The 25,343-nt window shown below is 48.4% G+C and overlaps 1 protein-coding gene across 2 annotated transcripts in view; it reads left to right on the top strand.

The window, feature by feature from the left end:
• Window positions 1–7,769: 7,769 nt before the first annotated feature.
• The window catches only part of LOC140192806 (nuclear RNA export factor 1-like), an 86,060-nt gene continuing 68,486 nt past the window's right edge, over window positions 7,770–25,343 (top strand). The window contains exons 1-3 of one of the 2 annotated variants that reach the window (XM_072250284.1): window positions 7,770–8,047; window positions 19,999–20,522; window positions 24,525–24,717. In XM_072250284.1, coding sequence (XP_072106385.1) covers window positions 20,504–20,522; window positions 24,525–24,717 — 212 coding nt within the window. In that variant the 5' untranslated portion in view covers window positions 7,770–8,047; window positions 19,999–20,503. The remainder of the gene's footprint in view (window positions 8,048–19,998; window positions 20,523–24,524; window positions 24,718–25,343) is intronic. The other variant, XM_072250283.1, reaches the window with a different exon arrangement.

Below are 25,343 nucleotides of genomic sequence, written 5' to 3'. Positions count from 1 at the left end.
AAGGCAGCCCGGTCCAGCTGTATGACCACTGGCGACGGGAACAACGAGGCTTTGACCATATGACCACTGGCAATGTGAACGGCGAGGCATTGATTATAAGCACTGCAATGAATTGTGTGACCCACCGAGAGAACCTGTCTCTTCTCCCACCCCCCTGTCTATGAGGGTGTTCGCAAGACCCTCAGAGTTGTCGAGGACTCCTCCCATCCACCCCACAGTCTCCTTGATCTTCTTACCGTCAGGCAGAAGGTACCGCAGTGGAAGAACGAGGAGTGCCAGGCTGGGGAACAGCTACCGCCCAGTGCACACTGTTTCTGACAACACCAGTAGCAGTGTACTGTACGGGTGGCAGGGTGGAGGTACGTCTCTGCTAAAGGAGGTGTGAGGCGCTCCTTCCCTTCGCTGGCCTGTGGGTCACCCTTGGGCAAGGTGTAGCACCTGCTTAGCCCCTGATCAGGGTCACGTGAAGCCGGGGGATCAGGTGGTGGGTGGTCGTATGAGCAGCTGGTGCAGATCACAAGTCCTGGTTATGTGACCAGTGACACCAGGCAGACAATCTCTGAAGAGTATCGATACCCTTTCTGAATCCTTCGTAGTAATTGTTTTGTTCATGTATAGAGGAGATGACAAATAATGACAAATAATAATTTTAGCCGATGTAAAATAATAGCCCAAACTTTGTTTGTTTTTTTTTAGTTTAGGTTTTCTTTAGTCAGGGGGTTTTCTTTTTTTTTCTCTTTATAAAATATCTTTTTCATGGTGAGTTACTTGAGATTGGGAGGCTAAACTATATTTGTTACTTGGAATCTGTGCTTGTTCATGTTAACTGTTATTATTGTAATCCCGATCTCTATGTATCATTACTATTATTGTTATGCTTAATTTTGAAACTTAATAAAAAGATTGAAAAAGAAAGGAGTATTGATAATGTCTGGGGTCACCCCTCTTGTAAGGACACTGCCCAGAAGACGGCAATGGCAAACCACTCCTGTAGAGAAATTTGCCCAGAACAATCGCGGCCATGAGGCCCACGATCATAACGACATGATGATGTCACACAACACAGCACTGAACGAACGATATTTAACCATGTCAACTTGTGTGGGCATCCGCAGAATTTTTAAATGACCTGTTAATATTGTTGCGTTGATTTTATCTTACGTGCTGTGTGTGATATCTGTACTGTGGTTGGCACCTTGGTCCCAGAAGAACATTGTCTCATTCAGCGGTACGCACGTGTCTGGTTGAACGACAGTAAACTTGAAATTGAACTTAGTGTGATAGGGGTGTACGGGATGAAAGAGGCATTGATGACCGGACAGCTGGGGTGGAAATGGCTAATGAGTGGTCATGATTTTAATGTGATTGGAGGAAAGTGTAGGGGGGGACATCAGAGCTATGTTGTTATTTTTTCCCTTCTTACCCATTCTCTTCCTCACCTCCCTCTGGCGTCCCTCCTCCTTCCTTTTGCCATGCTTCTCTCTCTTCTGTCAAGTCCCTGCTTCACCTCCCAGCTGCTCACTTCAACCCCTCCCCATCACCTGTCCCCTTCCCTCCACACCCCTTATTCGGGCTTCTGCCACTTCCTTTTACAGTCCTGACAAAGGTTCTCGGCTCGACACGTTCCTCTCTGCAGATGCTGCCCGACCTGCTCAGTTCCTCCAGCAATTTGAATCAGTTCCTTCTTCTGACTTTTCATGGTGGTTGGCAGTCCAACTTAAGGAGCATTAGCGCCACCAGCTGGACTGGAGTGTGGTGTAGCCCTCCCCGTTCCTTATCAACTGAAAACTAAGGAAAGGAAAGGTACGTCGCATCCGGAGTTTCTCCGGTTAGCGGACGATTTCCCTCCACGCCTGACGTAGCGGGGAACCGCGTACGAGGCCAGTTACGGCAGTGGTTCGCCATTGCCTTCTGCCGGGTGAGTTTCCAAAGGGATCACCAGCTGGTAACCCAGCACATGCAGGGGAGCCGGCTGGATTCAAACTCGGGACCTTTCGTCCCGAAGTCTGGCACTGATGCCACTACGCTACCAACCAGGTCATCTGAAAACTAAACTACCCCCAAAAGCCCTATAGATCATAAATACTGAAAGACAATATTGTGGATTACATTAAAGTCACTTCCATAACACAGTAAAGTTTTAAAATGACACCAAAACTAGAAGCGCAGTCTGCATTTGCTTTCTTTCACATTGTAAAAGAATGTGTTCACCTGTTTAATAGTGAAGGCAACACCTACACCCAGAAGAACAATGTTTTCCAACAAGGTACAGGAATAATTAAGCATAGCACGCCCAATTCTGCATTGACTTGAAGCTGTTCCTCATCTGCTGGGTCCGTTTAAATCCCTTAGTCGTGAGAGAGACACAGGGGGAGAGAGAGAGAGAGAGAGAGAGAGAGAGAGTGATACAGACACAGAGCGAGACAGAGAGACAGAGATAGAGAGTGCAAGCAAGACACGGAGAAAATGAGACACACATAGAGATGGAGAGAGCAAGCGAGACAGAGATAGAGAAAAAATGAAAGACACACCTGGAGAGATCGAGAGTGAGAGAAAATGAGAGACGCACACAGAGACAGAGAGAGACAGAGACAGACAAGGAAATGACAGTGACAAACAGACATAGTCATAGTCATACTTTATTGATCCCGGGGGAAATTGGTTTTCGTTACAGTTGCACCATAAATAATAAATAGTAATAAAACCATAAATAGTTAAATAGCAATATGTAAATTATGCCAGGAAATTATGAAATAAGTCCAGGACCAGGCTATCGGCTCAGGGTGTCTGACCCTCCAAGGGAGGAGTTGTAAAGTTTGATGGCCACAGGCAGGAATGACTTCCTATGACGCTCTGTGCTGCATCTCGGTGGAATGAGTCTCTGGCTGAATGTACTCCTGTGCCCAACCAGTACATTATGTAGTGGATGGGAGACATTGTCCAAGATGGCATGCAACTTGGACAGCATCCGCTTTTCAGACACCACTGTCAGAGAGTCCAGTTCCGTCCCCACAACATCACTGGCCTTACGAATGAGTTTGTTGATTCTGTTGGTGTCTGCTACCCTCAGCCTGCTGCCCCAGCACACAACAGCAAACATGATAGCACTGGCCACCACAGACTCGTAGAACATCCTCAGCATCGTCCGGCAGATGTTAAAGGACCTCAGTCTCCTCAGGAAATAGAGACGGCTCTGACCCTTCTTGTAGACAGCCTCAGTGTTCTTTGACCAGTCCAGTTTATTGTCATTTCGCATCTCCAGGTGTTTGAAACCCTCCACCATGTCCACACTGACCCCCTGGATGGAAACAGGGGTCACTGGTACCTTAGGCCTCCTCAGGTCTACCACCAGCTCCTTAGTCTTTTTCACATTAAGCTGCAGATAATTCTGCTCACACCATGTGACAAAGTTTCCTACCGTAGCCGTGTACTCAGCCTCATCTTCCTTGCTGATGGCAGAGTCATCCGAAAACTTCTGAAGATGACAAGACTCTGTGCAGTAGTTGAAGTCCAAGGTGTAAATGGTGAAGAGAAAGGGAGATAGGACAGTCCCCTGTGGAGCCCCAGTGCTGCTGATCACTCTGTCGGACACACAGTGTTGCAAGAACACGTACTGTGGTCTGCCAGTCAGAGAGCAAGATAGAGAGGGAGAGAAAATGAGAGAGTCAGAGAGTTAGAGCGCGCAAGACAGTGAAAATGAGAGAGAGAGTGCAAAGCAGAGAGAAAATGAGAGACGCAGATAGCGAGAGAGAGTGAGTGAACAAGACAGAGAAAATGAGAGACGCAGACGGACACAGCGTGAGCGAGTCACAGACATACACAGATAGAGAGCAAGATAGCGAGAGAAAATGAGACTGAGAAAGAAAGAGCAAAACTCAGAAAATGAGACAAACTTCGAGAGCGAGCGAGAGAAAAAATGACACACTGAGAAAGAGCGCGAGCGAATGAGACAGAGAAAATGAGAGAGAGAGAGAGAGCGAGAAAGAGAAAGAGGGATTTTCTCATCTTTCTGCTGCTGTAAATTACCCAGGTATCCTCTCTCCACCCACAAGACCCTGTAACGCCAGATCTATTCCCACATTGGCGATACATGTATAGAAGTTCACGCCAGATCTATTCCCGCATTGGCGATACACGTATAGAGGTTCACGCCAGATCTATTCCCGCATTGGCGATACACCTATAGAGGTTCACGCCAGATCTATTCCCGCAATGGCGATACACGTATAGAGGTTCACGCCAGATCTATTCCCGCATTGGCGATACACGTATAGAGGTTCACGCCAGATCTATTCCCGCATTGGCGATACACGTATAGAGGTTCACGCCAGATCTATTCCCGCAATGGCGATACACGTATAGAGGTTCACGCCAGATCTATTCCCGCAATGGCGATACACGCATAGAGGTTCACGCCAGATCTATTCCCGCAATGGCGATACACGCATAGAGGTTCACGCCAGATCTATTCCCGCAATGGCGATACACGCATAGAGGTTCACGCCAGATCTATTCCCGCAATGGCGATACACGCATAGAGGTTCACGCCAGATCTATTCCCGCATTGGCGATACACGCATAGAGGTTCACGCCAGATCTATTCCCGCATTGGCGATACACGCATAGAGGTTCACGCCAGATCTATTCCCGCATTGGCGATACACGCATAGAGGTTCACGCCAGATCTATTCCCGCATTGGCGATACACGCATAGAGGTTCACGCCAGATCTATTCCCGCAATGGCGATACACGCATAGAGGTTCACGCCAGATCTATTCCCGCAATGGCGATACACGCATAGAGGTTCACGCCAGATCTATTCCCGCAATGGCGATACACGCATAGAGGTTCACGCCAGATCTATTCCCGCAATGGCGATACACGCATAGAGGTTCACGCCAGATCTATTCCCGCAATGGCGATACACGCATAGAGGTTCACGCCAGATCTATTCCCGCAATGGCGATACACGCATAGAGGTTCACGCCAGATCTATTCCCGCAATGGCGATACACGCATAGAGGTTCACGCCAGATCTATTCCCGCAATGGCGATACACGCATAGAGGTTCACGCCAGATCTATTCCCGCAATGGCGATACACGCATAGAGGTTCACGCCAGATCTATTCCCGCAATGGCGATACACGCATAGAGGTTCACGCCAGATCTATTCCCGCAATGGCGATACACGCATAGAGGTTCACGCCAGATCTATTCCCGCAATGGCGATACACGCATAGAGGTTCACGCCAGATCTATTCCCGCAATGGCGATACACGCATAGAGGTTCACGCCAGATCTATTCCCGCAATGGCGATACACGCATAGAGGTTCACGCCAGATCTATTCCCGCAATGGCGATACACGCAGAGAGGTTCACGCCAGATCTATTCCCGCAATGGCGATACACGCATAGAGGTTCACGCCAGATCTATTCCCGCAATGGCGATACACGCAGAGAGGTTCACGCCAGATCTATTCCCGCAATGGCGATACACGCAGAGAGGTTCACGCCAGATCTATTCCCGCAATGGCGATACACGCAGAGAGGTTCACGCCAGATCTATTCCCGCAATGGCGATACACGCAGAGAGGTTCACGCCAGATCTATTCCCGCAATGGCGATACACGCAGAGAGGTTCACGCCAGATCTATTCCCGCAATGGCGATACACGTAGAGAGGTTCACGCCAGATCTATTCCCGCAATGGCGATACACGTAGAGAGGTTCACGCCAGATCTATTCCCGCAATGGCGATACACGTAGAGAGGTTCACGCCAGATCTATTCCCGCAATGGCGATACACGTAGAGAGGTTCACGCCAGATCTATTCCCGCAATGGCGATACACGTAGAGAGGTTCACGCCAGATCTATTCCCGCAATGGCGATACACGTAGAGAGGTTCACGCCAGATCTATTCCCGCAATGGCGATACACGTAGAGAGGTTCACGCCAGATCTATTCCCGCAATGGCGATACACGTAGAGAGGTTCACGCCAGATCTATTCCCGCAATGGCGATACACGTAGAGAGGTTCACGCCAGATCTATTCCCGCATTGGCGATACACGCAGAGAGGTTCACGCCAGATCTATTCCCGCAATGGCGATACACGCAGAGAGGTTCACGCCAGATCTATTCCCGCAATGGCGATACACGCAGAGAGGTTCACGCCAGATCTATTCCCGCAATGGCGATACACGTAGAGAGGTTCACGCCAGATCTATTCCCGCAATGGCGATACACGTAGAGAGGTTCACGCCAGATCTATTCCCGCAATGGCGATACACGTAGAGAGGTTCACGCCAGATCTATTCCCGCAATGGCGATACACGTAGAGAGGTTCACGCCAGATCTATTCCCGCAATGGCGATACACGTAGAGAGGTTCACGCCAGATCTATTCCCGCAATGGCGATACACGTAGAGAGGTTCACGCCAGATCTATTCCCGCAATGGCGATACACGTAGAGACGTTCACGCCAGATCTATTCCCGCAATGGCGATACACGTAGAGAGGTTCACGCCAGATCTATTCCCGCATTGGCGATACACGTAGAGAGGTTCACGCCAGATCTATTCCCGCAATGGCGATACACGCATAGAGGTTCACGCCAGATCTATTCCCGCAATGGCGATACACGCATAGAGGTTCACGCCAGATCTATTCCCGCAATGGCGATACACGCATAGAGGTTCACGCCAGATCTATTCCCGCAATGGTGATACACGCATAGAGGTTCACGCCAGATCTATTCCCGCAATGGTGATACACGCATAGAGGTTCACGCCAGATCTATTCCCGCAATGGTGATACACGCATAGAGGTTCACGCCAGATCTATTCCCGCATTGGTGATACACGCATAGAGGTTCACGCCAGATCTATTCCCGCAATGGCGATACACGTATAGAGGTTCACGCCAGATCTATTCCCGCAATGGCGATACACGTATAGAGGTTCACGCCAGATCTATTCCCGCAATGGCGATACACGCATAGAGGTTCACGCCAGATCTATTCCCGCATTGGTGATACACGCATAGAGGTTCACGCCAGATCTATTCCCGCAATGGTGATACACGTATAGAGGTTCACGCCAGATCTATTCCCGCAATGGTGATACACGTATAGAGGTTCACGCCAGATCTATTCCCGCAATGGTGATACACGTATAGAGGTTCACGCCAGATCTATTCCCGCAATGGTGATACACGTATAGAGGTTCACGCCAGATCTATTCCCGCAATGGTGATACACGTATAGAGGTTCACGCCAGATCTATTCCCGCAATGGCGATACACGCATAGAGGTTCACGCCAGATCTATTCCCGCAATGGTGATACACGTATAGAGGTTCACGCCAGATCTATTCCCGCAATGGCGATACACGCATAGAGGTTCACGCCAGATCTATTCCCGCAATGGCGATACACGCATAGAGGTTCACGCCAGATCTATTCCCGCAATGGCGATACACGCATAGAGGTTCACGCCAGATCTATTCCCGCAATGGTGATACACGTATAGAGGTTCACGCCAGATCTATTCCCGCATTGGTGATACACGCATAGAGGTTCACGCCTCTGCACAGATGGAGAGCGAACACTTTGAGGTTTCATGCGCATGTGCGGGGAGAGGAAGGCAGTTTTGAAGGGCATGTAGGCATGCGCAGTACGAAGATATTAAACAAATGAGTCATGCGCATGTGCGGTGAGTGCCGAACGGTGAGAGACGCATACGCATGCGCAGAGGTGTGTGTGTGTGTGTGTGTGTGTGTGTGTGTGTGGGGGGAGGGGGTGTAGGTGTCGCGAACGCGCGTCAGCGTCTCTTTAACTGTTGGACGAGTGTGCGCGCGGGCGCGTGGGTCCGCCGGTGAGGGTTCAAATAATTCCGTCCGACCCGAACCCGCCCGGAACCAACGGCCGGCGCCTCGGAACCTGCCCGGAACCAACGGCCAGCGGTGCCGTTCCCCCACCCCCCGAGCGGAGGCCTTGTGCGGGAGAGTGGTCGGGCGGCATGTCGGAGGACGGGCGCTACTACAGCGGTAAGGGCGACAGGCGGGCCTGGGCCTGGGCCTGGGCCTGTCCCTTCAATTCCCTCCCTTCACCCCTCCCCTCCGGCCTCGTCCCGGCTCCGTAGGCCGCAGTGCGGGTTGCCGAGGCCTGCGTGGGCCCGGCTCCCCTCCCACTCTCTATATCTCATTGTGTACAGTCTGCACTGTGACTTTCTATGTGGGGATGTAAGTATTGACTGCGCGCTGTGTTCGTGGGGTGGACCGTCGGGCGGTGTCAATCTCAGCTGCGGCCTGGTTGAAATTTCTCACCTAGGAAGCGAGACTGCGATAGAATTAGGCCATTCGGTCCGTTCAGTTCGTCGTGGCTGATTTATTATCCCTCCCAACCCCAGTCTCCTGCCTTCTCCCCGTAACTTTCGACACTCTGACTAACCATGAACCTATCAGCCTGTGCTTTAAATATACCCAGTGACCTGGCCTCCAACTATCTGCGGCGAGCGAGATTCACCACGCTCTGGATAATGACATTCCTCATCTCTGATCTAAATGGACGTCCCTCTATTCTGAACCTGTGCCCTCTGGTCCTAGATTCCCCCAGTATAGGAAACATCCTCTCTACATCCACTCTATCTGTGTCCTCTGGTCCTAGACTCCCCCACTATAGGAAACACCCTCTCCACATCCACTCTATCTGTGTCCTCTGGTCCTAGACTCCCCCACTATAGGAAACATCCTCTCCACATCCACTCTATCTGTGCCCTCTGGTCCTAGACTCCCCCAGTATAGGAAACATCCCCTCCACATCCACTCTATCTGTGTCCTCTGGTCCTAGATTCCCCCAGTATAGGAAACATCCTCTCTACATCCACTCTATCTGTGTCCTCTGGTCCCAGACTCCCCCACTATAGGAAACATTCTCTCCACATCCACTCTGTCTGTGTCCTCTGGTCCTAGACTCCCCCACTATAGGAAACATCCCCTCCATGTCCAATCTATCTGTGTCCTCTGGTCCTAGACGCCCCCACCATAGGAAACATCCTCTCCACATCCACTCTATCTGTGCCCTCTGGTCCTAGACTCCCCCACTATAGGAAACATCCCCTCCACATCCACTCTATCTGTGTCCTCTGGTCCCAGACTCCCCCACTATAGGAAACATCCTCTCCACGTCCACTCTATCTGTGTCCTCTGGTCCTAGACTCCCCCACTATAGGAAACATCCTCTCCACATCCACTCTATCTGTGTCCTCTGGTCCTAGACTCCCCCACTATAGGAAACATCCTCTGCACGTCCACTCTATCTGTGTCCTCTGCTCCTAGACTCCCCCACTATAGGAAACATCCCCTCCACATCCACTCTATCTCTGTCCTCTGGTCCTAGACTCCCCCACTATAGGAAACATCCTCTCCACATCCACTCTATCTGTGTCCTCTGGTCCTAGACTCCCCCACTATAGGAAACATCCCCTCCACATCCACTCTATCTGCGTCCTCTGGTCCTAGACTCCCCCACTATATGAAACATCCCCTCCACATCCACTCTATCTGTGCCCTCTGGTCCTAGACTCCCCACTATAGGAAACATCCTCTCCACATCCACTCTCTCTGTGTCCTCTGGTCCTAGACACCCCCACTACAGGAAACATCCCCTCCACATCCAATCTATCTGTGTCCTCTGGTCCTAGACTCCCCCACTACAGGAAACATCCCCTCCACATCCACTCTGTCTGTGTCCTCTGGTCCTAGACACCCCCACTACAGGAAACATCCACTCTATCGAGACCTTTCAACATTTTGTAGGTTCCTCCCTCATTCTTTTAAACTCCAGAGCCATCAATCGCTGCTCATATGTTAACCCTTTCATTCCTGGAATCATTTTTGTGTACTTCCTCTGGACCTTCTCAGCACAGCCAATTTTGATGAGGGGCCCAGAAGTGCTCACGATCCTACAATTGTGGTCTGACCAATGTATTATAAAGCTTCACCATCATATTGTTGCTTTTATATTCTAGTGCTCATGCATTAATGCGCACATTGCATTCACTTTCTTCACCACAGACTCAACCTGCAAGTTAACCTTTTTGGAACCCTGCACGTTTGCACCTCTGATTTTCGAATTTTCGTCTTGGTTAGAAAATAGTTCTTTTATTCCTTCTACCAAAGTGTCATCCACTTCCTGACACAGTATTCCATCTGCCACTTTGCCCATTCTCCTAATTTGAGTCCTTCTGCACCATCGACTTCCTCAACACTACCTACCCCTCCACCTATCTTCATATGCGCTGCAAACTTGGCCACAAAGCCATCAATTCCATCCTAACACTACCAGTAGCCAATCGGAGTAGGCCCCCTTTATTCCCACTCTTTGCCTCCTGCCAGTCAGCCAGAGGAATGATGGATCAGCCTAATTGAATGGTGGTATTGATTCGATGGACAGAATGGCCTTATTCTGCTTCTGTGATCCTAAGGTCTATTTCAAAGGTACACTGCCCTCTGGGTGAAGAAATCTCTGCTTGTCAGCCACTTTGACACTGTGCCCCTCAGTTCTGTACACCTCAGGCAGCGAAAACGTCAACCCTGCATCTGTGCTTTCAGTCCTTTTTAAACATGTATGTTTTCATTGGATTAATCTCAACATCTGAATATAATCTCACCCATCCTTTTATCTCACTGGCTGTATTGCTGGTATATCCTACTTTGGGTAGAGAGACCGACTGCACACTCCATACTGACAGGAAGACGTCTTCAGTATCCTTTGCTGTGAAGTTTCGAGTTCAGAGTAGTTCTATGGTCAAAAGATGTATACAGAATACATCTCTGAGATTCGTCCTGTCTCAGGCAGCCACAAAGCAACGAAACACCATGGAACCCGTTCAAAAAAGCATCAGACCCCCAACATGAGAAAAAAGCGAGTGAACAACAGCTAGAATATCAAGCATCCAACCAGCAGTATTTAGTTCCGTTCCGCACCGCCGTGCTAGTCAACGCAGGGCCTTTTTACACTGTCCTTATTGATCGCCTGGATAAATAGAATCCAGAGAAGCACGCACCACAGACCTCACAGCCCCCCCACTCAATCTTTGCAGGAGGGAGTGGAAGTCCAGTTGAACGCAGGTAGACGACCTACGCAGTCGAGCAATGAGCCAAATGCCCTTTGCTTGCACTATCTACACGTCAGCTTTCAGTGATTACACGGCACCAACATGCTTCATAATGTAAAAAAATACACTTTCTCCCAAAAAGGATGACTGTGTTTTTCCATATTGTGTAGTGTCAGACAACACATTGCTTATTTATATCTTCTTGAAGCTTCACTGCGTTCTCCAGCCTTGATTCAGTAAGCTTGAACACACTACTCTTTCTCCCTGTTGATGTGGGTAGTGGACAGCTGTGATCTGCCAATTCTGCTATAACGGTTCTGTCCCAACTCAGTGATAGTGAGATTTAAAAGTAAAAGTCATTATTGTTTTAGGGCAGGGGTGTCCAGCCCTCCTTATTCTGTGGAGCTGACGTTTGGGAACCATTGTTTAAGGGTGAGATTGTATTGCGAGATGTGGAACCAAGAGTTGTGTAATTGCCGAAGAGAGGGCAAGTGAGCATCTCCTCCTTGCTCAGCTCGATGCTTGAAGTGTCATTGAGGTAAGCAAGCGTGTTGCCTCTGTGACTCGTGGAACCTTCTGGAGTTTTTTTTTGGTGTTCATTTACATGTGGAACAGTTTTGGGCCCTTTTGTGTAATGAAGAATCTGCTGGTTATGAGGAGGTTCCTGAGAGTGATCTCAGGTTATCGTCTGAGGAGCATTTGATTCTGGGCCTGCACTTGCTGGAGTTTGAGGAATGAAGTGGAATCTCCTTGAGGCCCATTGAATATTGAAAGGAGTTGGATGTGCAGAGGATGCTTCCTGTAGTGTGGGAGTCTAGGACCAGAGGACACAGATAGAGTGGATGTGCAGAGGATGCTTCCTGTAGTGTGGAAGTCTAGGACCAGAGGACACAGATAGAGTGGATGTGGAGAGGATGTTTCCTATAGTGGGGGAGTCTAGGACCAGAGGACACAGATAGAGTGGATGTGGAGAGGATGTTTCCTATAGTGGGGGAGTCTAGGACCAGAGGACACAGATAGAGTGGATGTGGAGAGGATGTTTCCTATAGTGGGGGAGTCTAGGACCAGAGGACACAGATAGAGTGGATGTGGAGAGGATGTTTCCTATAGTGGGGGAGTCTAGGACCAGAGGACACAGATAGAGTGGATGTGGAGAGGATGTTTCCTGTACTGGGGGAGTCTAGGACCAGAGGACACAGATAGAGTGGATGTGCGAGGCATTCGCAGAGCGGGGAAGAGATGATTAAGGCTCTCACCCCATCTAGTGACCTCAGTTTCAAAGTCTGCAGGCAGAAATAGTGTAACACTCTGCAGAACTGATAATTGGTGATACTGAGTGTGTAGCTTGCCAAGTACTTTCCATGTTCGGAGAGCAGCTGTGTACACACAGTACTGGAATAGCACTGTGGCAGACAGGACAGTTCTACAACGAGTAGTCAAAGCTCTGGCACCAGCCTGCCCGCCATCGCCGACATAGGGCCAGTAGCATCGTGAGGAATCCCACCCACCCTGCTCATGGACGGTTTGTCCCACTCCTATCAGAGAGGAGGCTGCGTACCATCCACACCAGGACCACCAGACTCAAAAACAGTCACTTTCCTCAAGCGGTAAGGCTGATCAACACCTCCACCCGCTAACCCAGCCGTCCACACCCTGACCATCGCTGCTTTATCATCTCCTGTCAGTTGCCTTATGTACAGACACTCCTGTGCCTAGTGTCACTTTATGGACATCTATATAAGCTAGCTTGTGTTTATGTCTATTGTGTTCTTGGTGTGTTTTCTTTTGTGTTGCATTGGATTGGGAGTAAAAGTGCTTCTTTTCACTGGAGGTGACGTTAAACGATCTTGATATTAACGCCCTGGCTGAGATTGGACACTGGAGTCACTCGTTTGCAGAGGTTGTGAGTGTGGGTGGACGTAGGTGTCCCAAAGACGATCAGCTTCATTGAAACGTACAGTGCAGTGCGTCACTTGGCCCAATGTCCGACACAGTCCGGGGATGTGCTGGGGGGGCAGCCCACAAGTGTTGCCACACCTCTGGCACCAGCGTAGCACGCCCACAATCCCTAACTCGCTGTGGGGGAGGGGGCGAGCGCCTGGCGAAAACCCACGAGAAGAACGTCCAAACTCCTTACAGTTAGTGGCGAGGAATGAATCCTGGCTCTGTCCAGCACTGCACTGACTCGCTGTGCTACCATGGTGCATGCCGTTGGTACTCTGGTGTAAAACACTGCCCTGCTTTGGAGAAATTGACAATTTCAATTTAACCATGCAGCAGAACTTCCACCACTGCAGACTTCTGTGATGACAATGCATCCTCATCTGTTGGTTCAGAATCCAGGAATCTAGCACCAATCCCAGAAGTTCTGTTCACTTGTGTGGAAGGACCTTCATCACTTCAGTAGTAAAGCATTCGTATCAGTACAACCTGTGACCCAGAAATTTAAACCACAAAACATGGCCCACTATGTATCTATCCTTCCATCGTCCTTGTATCCTTGTACCTGTCTGAACGGCTCTTCGAAGGCTCTAATTTATTTGCCTCTACCACCATAGCAGGCAGCACATTCCAGATATCCACCACTTTCTGAGAGAAAAGCTTAACCCTCACATCCCCTTTGAACATACCCCTCCAGTATTGGACATGTCAACCCTGGGAGTCTAGGGTTACTTCCTGTCTATTCGGTCTGTGCCTCTCATAATCTTATAACCCTCTATCAGATCTCCCCTCAGGCCTCCGTGTCCAGAGAAAGCAACCCAAATTTGTTCAGCCTCTCGTGATAGCACGTGCCCTCTTAAACCAGGCAGCATCCTGGTAAACCTCTTCTGTATCCTCTCCAAAGCCTCAACATCCAGAACTGTATGCAATACTCCAGATGTGGCCTAACCGGAGTTTGAAAGTTGTTGGCATTGAATGTGTAAATGAAGAAGGAAGATGGTGACACTTTGCAGGCACTTCACGAGGCTACGAGGCACTGTAGCGGATGTACTGCTATAGATATGCACTGAGGCCTGATGGCGCAAGGTGAATCCATGGTTGGCAACATTATTCAGTGCCGATTGAAGTCATCATACAGGTGTTCAGCGTTTGGCCGATCTCCCTCTCTCTTCACAAGGGATGGGAGGGGCTACTCCTTTCATATTCACTCATCTATCTAAGAGCTTCATAACGTGTACCAGGTTGCTTAATTCCACTCTACCAGTAAAAACTCTTCCAGATATCTTACCACTTTTACCCCTCACGTCCCCTTTATCTCCTCCTGTCCCCTGATTTTAAAGGTGGTTCCTTGGGTGTTTCATTTTTCTACCCTGGGGAAAAGGTTCTGATTGTCTTCTGTCTCTGCTTCTGATAATTTTGAAACCTCTGGTCAGGTCTCCCCATTTGTCTCTGTTGCTTTAGGAAGAGCAAAACCGAAATTTGTCCAACCTTTCCTTCTAGCTTAGGTAGCATCCTTGTAACGGGCAACCGGAATGGCACCCGGTGCTGCAAGATTTACTGTATATAGTACAGAGTGTTGCTCAACGCCCTTGCTGTTGAAGATAAGTAGGCCATACACTACACTTACCATTCTGTTAACTTGTGTAGCCACTTTCAGTGACTGGTATACTTTTTCATTTGACATCCCAAAGTGTAGTAACTTCGCACAAGCCTGGAACACCCTGCTTCATCTCCTACTTCTGCATCTGTCTGTAAATGATCGATATCCCACTGGGACTTTGCACTGCCCACAACTCCGCTTGTCATCCACAGGCTTGCTAATCCACCCATTTATATTTTCGTTGTTATTTATCTCTAAAGAACAGAAGTCCCAGCATCTACCCTTATTGAGCTGGTGATGGACCTCCAGCCAGAATAGGTCTTTCACCCCTTCTGTCTCAATCCAAGCTCTCAATTCTCCCTGGATCCTGTGCATCTTTATCTTCTGAATCAACCACCCACAAGGAAGCTCACTTGCTGAAGTCTGTAACTGCTTTATCCTCATCAAGCTCCTTTGGCATCTACCCAAAAGAAAAAATCTCTTATCCTGCTTGTAAGGCATGAGCCAACCCGGCACAAAGCCGAGCCAGGCTGTGCCTTTCCAAACATACGTAAATCCTAACCCTCAGTCATATCTCCAATAGCATGCCTTCCACTGACATGAGGCTTACAGGCCTATAATGACCTGGATTATCCCTACTTTCTTTCATTTGCCCCTCTCTAGTCCTCTAACACCTTCCCTCTTGCTTGTGAGGATCCAGTGATGTTTGTTCATGCCCCAGCAATCTCCCTGTGGCTGCTTTCAACATTGTGGAATAGATGCTCAATCTCAGTGTGTCACAGCTCACCACTGTCCCTCAGAAAATATAAATGTGAGGTACTCGCTTGGAAACTTGGTTACTTGCTCGAACTCCAAGCAAAATTCCCTCCTTTATCCTTGAGTGGACCTGCCCCTTCCTGACTTATCTTGCACTTTGCTAGAAAAAAAATGAAAGGGTTGACAATTTTTGGAATGGAGAGAAAATACACAAAACCTGAGGCACAGAGGGGCATGGCAGTCCTTGTGCAGGAGTTCCTGAAGGTTAATTTGCAGGTCAAGTCCGCAAGTGCAATGCCAGCATTCATTTCAAAAGGACTAGAATATAAATACAAGGATGTAGTGTTGAGGCTTTATAAAGCACTGGTGAGGCCTCAGTTGGAGTATTGTGAGCTGTTCTGGGCCCCTTACCTTAGAAAGGATGTGTTGAAACTGCAGAGGGTTCAAAGGAGGTTTACGAAAATAACTTGAGGGTTGAACGGCTTGTCAAATAAAGTGTTTGATGGCTCAGGGCCTGTATTCACTAAAATTCAGAAAAATGAGGGGCGACCTCAGTAAAACTTATCAAATGGTGAAAGGCCTTGATAGAGTGGATGTGGAAAGCATGTTTCATATGGTGGGAGAGTCTTAAGACCAGAGGGCACAGCCTTAGAATAGAGGAGCGTGCTTTTAGAACAGATGAGGAATTTCTTTAGCCAGAGAGTGGTGAATCTGTGGAATTCATTGTCGCAGGCAGCTGTGGAGGCCAAGTCTTTATGTACATTTAAGGCAGAGGTTGTTTGATTCTTGATTGGTCAGGGCATGAAGAGATATGGGGCGAAGGGCAAGAGATTGGGGCTGAGAGGAAAATTGGATCAACCTTGATGAAATGAGAACAGACTCGATGGGCCAAATGGCCTAATTCTGGTCCTATATGTTCTTGTCTTCTCTTTCTTAGTACCTGCTTTGTGTATTTTCTTCACCTGCTTCAGTATTTTTCTGCTCTTTATATTCTACAAGGAATATTTGCAGATAGCCACATTTGGTGCCTCTGCTTTTGGCAGTGAAATCCCCAGGCTCTGGAATTTGCTTGCAGAAACTCTCAAACTCTCCTATTTTCTCCTTTGAAATGCTCTGTAAAAACTTTCCCTTGCCAATTTGTTGATTATCTGCCCCAATATCTCATTGTACACAGTGTGCTTTTTCCTTTGTCCTGGGACCTTGTCTATATGATAACCACACCATTGCTGAGTATTACAACTCTTATAAATGGGAAGGTAATTGAGGAGCCAGACAAGTGTCATTTACCTTCTGGTGAAGGGTAAGATATTGTAAATGCTGGAAATTAGATATAAAACTGCAAATTAAGCCACGTCTTTAAAGAGGGAAATTACCATTTCATGTCAGTGATGCATCAGATTTACTTCTCTTTACACGTACGCTGCCCGACATACCAGCTGTTTGTCGATCTTAAAGAGAATGATTTTAGAAAAGTTGACCAGGGAGTTTCTGGCCAACTTTGGGTATGATTGCTTCTTCACTCTGGGTGATGTGATTATTTTCATAGGAGAAATCTATCTGGGAGTAGTTGTAAGCTTGGTTGAGCTGTTTCATTGAAGTTGGTCCTGAGCTCTAGAGCCCTGCTAAATCAGTGAGCAGTTCCAATGACTGTCCTTTCCCTTCAACAAAGTTGCACTTCAACTTTACAGTCCTTACTTTTGGCAGTCTGCAGAGTGCTGTTCAAACTAAGTTTATTATGTATGTCACCACATAGAAACCTGAGATTTATATTTTGCAGGCAGATTCAATAAATCCATTATAGAATAACTGTAACAGAATTGATGAAAGATCTCTCAACTCGGGCAGTCAACCAGTGTATAGAAGACAACAAACTGCAAATACTAAGAGAAATAAGTAATAATAAATAAACAATAAATTTCGAGAGCATACGGTGAAGAGTCTTCGAAAGAGAGCCCATAGGTTGTGGGAACATTTTGGGGAATTAAATACAAAAGTACAGAGGTTACTTCATCCATCGTCCATTATATTTCAGCATCTCATCCTTAGTAGTTCCTGCCACTTTCAAGATTCCTTCACTGGATCTACAGTTGCCTTCCCTGCTCATTCAGTTTTGAAAGGACTGTTCCCTCTGCACCCCTCGGTCCCCACACCACTCTGTTATTGTGCACCCTTGGAAGATGCACCATTTGCCCTTTCTCCGCTCTCTTTCGTGCCATCCTGGGACACAATCAGTCCTTCCAGGTGAATCTGATTCTCTGGCATTTCTTACAATGTAGCACTCAGTGTTGGTGTGACATGGGTGATTGTGGTCTTTGACCACGGTTGTTCTTGGCAAATTTTTCTCCAGAAGTGGTTTGCCATTGCCATCTTTATAAGATGGGTATCCCTAGGCACTATCAATACTCTCCAGAGATTGTCTGCCTGGCGTCAGTGGTCACATAAGCAGGACTTGTGATCTGCACCGGCTGCTCGTACGACCGTCCACCACCTGATCCCACGGCTTCATGTCACCCTGATCGGGGGCTAAGCAGGTGCCACACCTTGCCCAGGGTGACCTGCAGGCTAGTGGAGGGGAGGAGCACCTTACACCTCCTCCCTGAGATAGATAGATACTTTGTTGATCCCAAAGGAAATTAGTGTCACAGCACTAACTAGTGCACAGATATACAGACACACAAATATTAGAAGAGAAGTAAGAAAGAATAAAGTAAGTTACCTCAAATAGTCTAACAAGAGGGGGTCATCACGTCCCGGCTAAAGGTTGACTTATTATAGAGCCTGATGGCCGAGGGTAAGAATGACCTCATATAGCGCTCTATACCGTTGTCTTAAGAATGATTTATACTGGTGCATACCAGTTTATGCCGTAGCCTACGCAAGTGGGCTACGCCGTTGTCAGCATTTATACTTGTGTATTGGTGTGTCTGCGTCACTCAGCAATTCGTGCACGTCGCGCATGTGCACACACCTGCCCGCGCAAGGCTTCACGGTCATTGTAGTCTTTCTCGGGGTAAGCAAGTTTAAAGCGAACGTCTTTTTTTCGTAAAAGCGAAATGTGTCCTCCACAATTTCGGAGGTCTGTAAAGCTTTATGGAAAGCATTGCAGCCAGAGTTCCTTCCCTGCCCTTCAGTCGCCTAATGGGAAGCTATTCCAGCGTAGGAGGAAATGCAATGCTACCAAGTGGACCAATCACAGTTGTTGGGATCGCGTTGCCGCGACACATAGTTACATTTTGGGAGAGGTGCGCGTTAGGCTACACCATAGGGATCCGCGTAGGCACTGCGTTGGGTTTGCGGCTACGCTGTACCTACAGCATCGATTTGACGTACAAGTATAAATCAGCCTTTAATCTATTACTGAAAGTGCTCCTCTGTTCAGCCAAACTGGCATGCAGAGGGTCAGAAACATTCTAAATGTGTGTCTAAGACTTTTGCACAGTACTGTCTATCTTGAGGCTTCTCAAATTCTTACACTGACTTTTGAAACTTAAACTTGTACCAATGCTGTCCAAGCTAATCTACTCCGATCAAACTTGCTGTGGCTTTGTCACTTGGGGTGTGGGTTGCAACCAGCTACGTGCATCCTGTTTGTGTGTTTGTGACAGAACGCTGTTTCTGTTGGTGTGTCCCACCCATTCACATTAGGATCCGTGATACCATAGCATCACACAGAAATCTACAGCACATATCGGCCTCAATGTTGTGCTGGCCATGTAACCTACTCTAGAAACTGCCTAGAATTTCCCTACCGCATAGTCCTCTAGTTTTCTAAGCTCCGTGTACCTATCTGAGAGTCTTAAAAGACCCTGTTGTATCCACCTCCACCACTGTTGCTTGCAGTGCATTGCACACATCCACAACTCTGTGAAAAACATACTCCTGACATTCCCCTCGTACCTACTTCCAAGCACCTTAAAACTATGCCCCCTTGTCTTAGCCATTTCAGTCCTGGGGAAAAACCTCCGGCGATCCACACGATCAATGTCTCTCATCATCTTGTACACCTCTATCAGGTCACCTCTCATCCTCTGTCACTCCAAGGAGAAAAGGCCAAGTTCACTCAACCTATTCTCAAAAGGTACACCCTCCAATCCAGGCAACATCCTTGTAAATCTCTGCATTCTTTCTATAATATCCACATCCTTCCTGTAGTGATGTGACCAGAACTGAGCACAGTACTCCACGCGGGGATCGACCAAGGTCTTATACAGCTGTAACATTACCTCTCGGCTCTTGAACTCAATCCCATGGTTGATGAATGCCAACACACCACACGCCTTCTTAACAACACTGTCAACCCGCACAGCAGCTTTGAGTGTCCTATCAACACAGACCCCAAGATCTCTCAGATCCTCCACACTGCCAAGAGTCTTACCAGTAATATTCAGCCTTCAAATTTGACTACCAAAATGAACCACTGTGCTCTTATTTGGGTTGAACTCCATCTGCTACTTCTCAGCCCAGTTTTGCATCCTATCAATATCCCACTGTAACCTCTGACAACCCTTCAGACTATCCACAACACCCCCAACCTTTGTGTCATCAGCAAACTTACTAATCCACCCTTCTACTTCTTCATGCAGGGCATTTATAAGGAGTGGTCCCAGATCACCGCTGGTCACCAGCCTCCATGCAGAATACGAACCTTTGCCTTCTGTGAGCAAGCCAATTCTGGATCCACGAAGCAAGGTCTCCTTGGATTCCATGCCTCCTTATTTTCTGAAGGAGCCTCGCATGGGGAACCTTATCAAATGCCGTACTGGAATCCATATACGCTACATCTACTGCTCTACCTTCATCAATATGTTTTGTTACATCCTCAAAGGATTCAATTGGGCTCGTAAGGCACAACCTGCCCTTGACAAAGCCATGCTGGCTATCCCTAATCAGATTATGATTAACTGCTGCTTCATGTTGATGTGAACTGGCAAAATGTTGAACCCCTTTATTGCATTGGCTACTTACAGTACTGTTCAAACGAGGCATATCTCTCTCTCTCTGGCTGTCCATCCCATAGGATGATGATGGTTCCTTTCAGTCAGTTCGTGGGGTTTGATATAGGATACCCCACTCAGGAAGGAACAGCGTATGCATGAATGGATTTTAGGTGAGTAGGGGGTTGCACAGGTCCAGACCCACCCTCTCGACATTCCCTCCCGCATCCAGTGGCATGGTGGGGTCCAAGACGGCTGGGGGAAGTTCTGTTGCAGTGAATGGCCGGACCAAACTTCGAAGCAAGGAATGCCCTTTCTGCGCTTCACGGCACGTGTTTGCTAGATGGCCGTTGACCTTACGAGAGGGTTCATCCGCCCTTTGACAGGTCTTATTTCTTGTCCTGCAGGGTGTCTAGACACCCTCCTCACCAGGCAAAAAGAGGCATATATATGTATATGGTAATTGTATGTATTGCACTGTACTGCTGGTACATAAAAATGCAAATTTCATGACATATGTGAGTGATGATAACTTTGCCCGGTGTCTCAGGGCTGGGCTTGTTTACACCTGCACCACCAATCCTCCCCAGACACTCCTTCTCTGCCCCCTGTCCCACACCCCTCCCACAGCACTCTACCCTCACCATTCCCAACACCCTTTGCTCCTGCCAGACTTACAAGCACGCTCTCTGCTCCACGTTGGCAAATACAGGACTGTGCGAGAGTCTTGGACACTCCAGCTACATGCATATAATCCCTAAGAAGTACCGTAAATCAGAATGTACTGCCAGCTATTGTTCGTCCACTACCGGAGTCTGTGTTTAAAGGAAAGGCTACATTTGGTTCTGGGCAATGGAAAGCATCGCTGCTGTTCTGTCTTCCTGTTGCTCAAGAGCAACGGAGAAGTGTGGTTACTGCTGATGCAAGACGTGAGCGCAAAAGGATGTAGATTTGGTGTTCTGTTGTTCAGCTTGAGGCTGACAGCTGAAAATGGGGATTGTGTAGTCGGGACTTGGAGATCAATGGGCTTAGGGAAGGTTGGGAGGGTTGAAGTGTGGGGAGGGGTGCGAGGAGGTCAGAGGGGTGGAGGGCTGCAGAATGGCCATGTGTGTGACTGTAAACAAGGTCTGCGGAATCTCTAGTTCCCAAAATCAACTCCAGCTCTTTATCTGGCTCCAAGCTATCACCAGTCCATGTGCGTATGCTACGTCTGCCCTCCGCACACACGCGGGTGTGTTGGCTGTGAACACATTTCACTGTGTCTCCATGTAGACAAATCCTTAGCAGTTTTATTACTAAAGCAAAGAGAATGAAATGATGCCGCCCTCAGATTTATTGAGTTTACTTGTACCAGAGAGACCAGTAATTCAGTATTTATTTGCTTGCCCTTCAATGTTGAGGTATAAAATTCTACTTCTACCAATGGGTGGGGGGGGGGGGGGGTTTTGAATACAAGAGCAATGAAATTGTGCTATAATTGTACAGATTTCTGGTGACACAATGCTGTTTTATGTTGAGCCTATCCTCGCAAAAGAAATGCTTGCTTTGGAACCGCTTGGTAGACGGGGCTCGTCTGCCACAGTTGGCAGCTCATCTAGGAGAAGGAAAACTCTGCTCTCAAACCTCTGCTGCCTTGCAGCTATACCCACACTTTGGGAGGGCTTCGGGAGCAAACCTTGAGGGAAAAATCCGGAGCTGGAGACCATCGGGCAGTCGGGCATTGAGTTCAACGCTGACTGGCAACTGCTGGGATGCTGCTGGTGCTGAATTGTTCCTTTGGGTTTATCAGCTGCGTGGAGGGTGGGAGGCTGCCACACAGGCCACAGCTTGCTTTGCTCTCTGTATTGTCTTGCCCTGGCTCGCATACCACGTTGACAGCCGGCGTGAAACTTCCATGGTCGACCCTGATCAACGGAGGGCCTCGAGAGTAGATTACGCGGTCGGCACAGCATTGTGGGCCAAAGCGCATGTAATGTGCCGTAGATTTCTGTGTTCTGTTAGGAGGGAATCAGTTCAGCTGGATTGCTACCTGTTTGACCTTTACAAGAATTAAAAAGGAGAGCAACACACATCAAAGTTGCTGGTGAACGCAGCAGGCCAGGCAGCATCTCTAGGAGGAGATACAGTCGACGTTTCAGGCCGAGACCCTTCGTCAGGACTAACTGAAGGAAGAGTGAGTAAGGGATTTGAAAGTTGGAGGGGGAGGGGGAGATCCAAAATGATAGGAGAAGACAGGAGGGGGAGGGATGGAGCCAAGAGCTGGACAGGTGATTGGCAAAAGGGATACGAGAGGATCATGGGACAGGAGGTCCGGTAAGAAAGACAAGGGGGGGGGGGTCCAGAGGATGGGCAAGAGGTATATTCAGAGGGACAGAGGGAGAAAAAGGAGAGTGAGAGAAAGAATGTGTGTATAAAAATAAATAACGGATGGGGTATGAGGGGGAGGTGGGGCATTAGCGGAAGTTAGAGAAGTCGATGTTCATGCCATCAGGTTGGAGGCTACCCAGACGGAATATAAGGTGTTGTTCCTCCAACCTGAGTGTGGCTTCATCTTTACAGTAGAGGAGGCCGTGGATAGACATGTCAGACTGGGAATGGGACGTGGAATTAAAATGTGTGGCCACTGGGAGATCCTGCTTTCTCTGGCGGACAGAGCGTAGATGTTCCGCAAAGCGGTCTCCCAGTCTGCGTCGGGTCTCGCCAATATATATTTCCCGATGTGGCCTTTTGATACACTGCGTCCGGTGCTCCCGATGTGGCCTTCTATATATTGGCGAGACCCGACGCAGACTGGGAGACCGCTTTGCTGAACACCTACGCTCTGTCCGCCAGAGAAAGCAGGATCTCCCAGTGGCCAGACATTTTAATTCCACGCCCCATTCCCATTCTGACATGTCTATCCACGGCCTCCTCTACTGTAAAGATGAAGCCACACTCAGGTTGGAGGAACAACACCTTATATTCCGTCTGGGTAGCCTCCAACCTGATGGCATGAACATCGACTTCTCTAACTTCCGCTAGGCCCCACCTCCCCCTCGTACCCCATCTGTTACTTTTTTTTATGCACACATTCTTTCTCTCACTCTCCTTTTTCTCCCTCTGTCCCTCTGAATATACCTCTTGCCCATCCTCTGGGTGCTCCCCCCCCCCCCCCCGTCTTTCTTACCGGACCTCCTGTCCCATGATCCTCTCGTATCCCCTTTTGCCAATCACCTGTCCAGCTCTTGGCTCCATCCCTCCCCCTCCTGTCTTCTCCTATCATTTTGGATCTCCCACTCCTCATCCAACTTTCAAATCCCTTACTCACTCTTCCTTCAGTTAGTCCTGACGAAGGGTCTCGGCCTGAAACGTCGACTGCACCTCTTCCTAGAGATGCTGCCTGGCCTGCTGCGTTCACCAGCAACTTTGATGTGTGTTGCTTGAATTTCCAGCATCTGCAGAATTCCTGTTGTTTGAATATTTAAAGGCCTTGATAGAGTGTCTCTGGAAAGGATGTTTCCTGTAGCGGGGGAGTCTAGGACCAGAAGACACAGAGTGGACATGGAGAGGATGTTTCCTATAGTGGGGGAGTCTAGGACCAGAGGGCACAGATAGAGTGGATGTGGAGAGGATGTTTCCTATAGTGGGGGAGTCTAGGACCAGAGGACACAGATAGAGTGGATGTGGAGAGGATGTTTCCTATAGTGGGGGAGTCTAGGACCAGAAGACACAGATAGAGTGGATGTGGAGAGGTATTTCCTATAGTGGGGGAGTCTAGGACCAGAGGACTCAGCTTTGGAATAGAGGGAAGTCCATTGAGAACGGAGATGAGACGGAATTTCTTTAGCTGGAGAGTGGTGAATCTGGAATTCTTTGCCATGACTGGCTCATTGGGTATATTTAAGGTAGAGGTTGCTTGATTCTTGACTGGTAAGGACGTCAAAGGTTATGGGGAGAGGCAGGAGAATGACTTTGAGAGTGATAATATATCAGCCATGATGCAATTATGAAGCAGACTCAATGGGCCGAATGGCCCAATTCTGTGTTTCTGAACTTAGCCATGCTACGATCTCGTCGCCTTTCTGAATTGAAAGAAATGAGCGGTTAGTGATTGCTCCTTGGAGTGACAATTAGAGGTGTTAATATTTTCCCTTATCCTGTGCTTTCCCAAGCTGACTGTTAACTCTTACTTACAGAGCATGATGACCGTGTTGGGAATTTTACGGCACACAAAAAGAAAGGACGCGGTCCATTCCGGGGGAAGATGTACAGTGACATCAATCACAGACCAAGGAGCCGAGGTGGTGGAGGACTCAACCCCCGAATGCGGTTCGAGGACGACGATGGTGACGTGGCGATGAATGACTACGAGCCTGTGAGACCACGGTAGTAAGTAGCCCTTTTGCAGATGCAGCGTGGTTAACAATCCCTGCGTTAAGACCGTGGTGACAATCAGTGCTGCAGATGTCGAAACCTGGTGCAAGGAAACATATTGGCAGCATCTGTGGGTGGAAATGGTGTATTCATCTGGACTTGACCCAGCAACTGACTATAGAACCGTAATCATAGGGAAGTACAGCACAGAAACAGGCCCTTTGGCCCATCTAGACCATGCTGAAACCATTGAAACAGCCTACTTTCGTCAACCTGCACACTTACCACAGCCCTCCATACCCCTACCATCCATGTTCCTATCCAAACTTCTGTTGAACGCTGGAATCGAGCTCGCACGCACCACTTGCGCTGGAAGCTCGTTCCATGCTCTCACAACCTTCTGAATGAAGAAGTTTCCCTTCATGTTCCCCTTAAACTTTTCACCTTTCACTCTTAAACCCATGACCTCTAATTGTAGTCCCACCCAACCTCGGTGGACAAAGCCTGTTTGCATTTACCCTGTCTATTCCCCTCATAACTTTGTATACCTCTGTCAAATCTCCCCTCAATCTTCTATACTGCAAGAATTAAAGACCTAACCTGAGTTATAAGTCCCGGCAACATCCTTGTAAATTTTCTCT

The sequence above is a fragment of the Mobula birostris genome, unplaced genomic scaffold, assembly GCF_030028105.1.
Source record: "Mobula birostris isolate sMobBir1 unplaced genomic scaffold, sMobBir1.hap1 scaffold_268, whole genome shotgun sequence".
Lineage (NCBI taxonomy): Eukaryota > Metazoa > Chordata > Chondrichthyes > Myliobatiformes > Myliobatidae > Mobula > Mobula birostris.
This window is presented reverse-complemented; position numbering and strand designations above follow the sequence as displayed.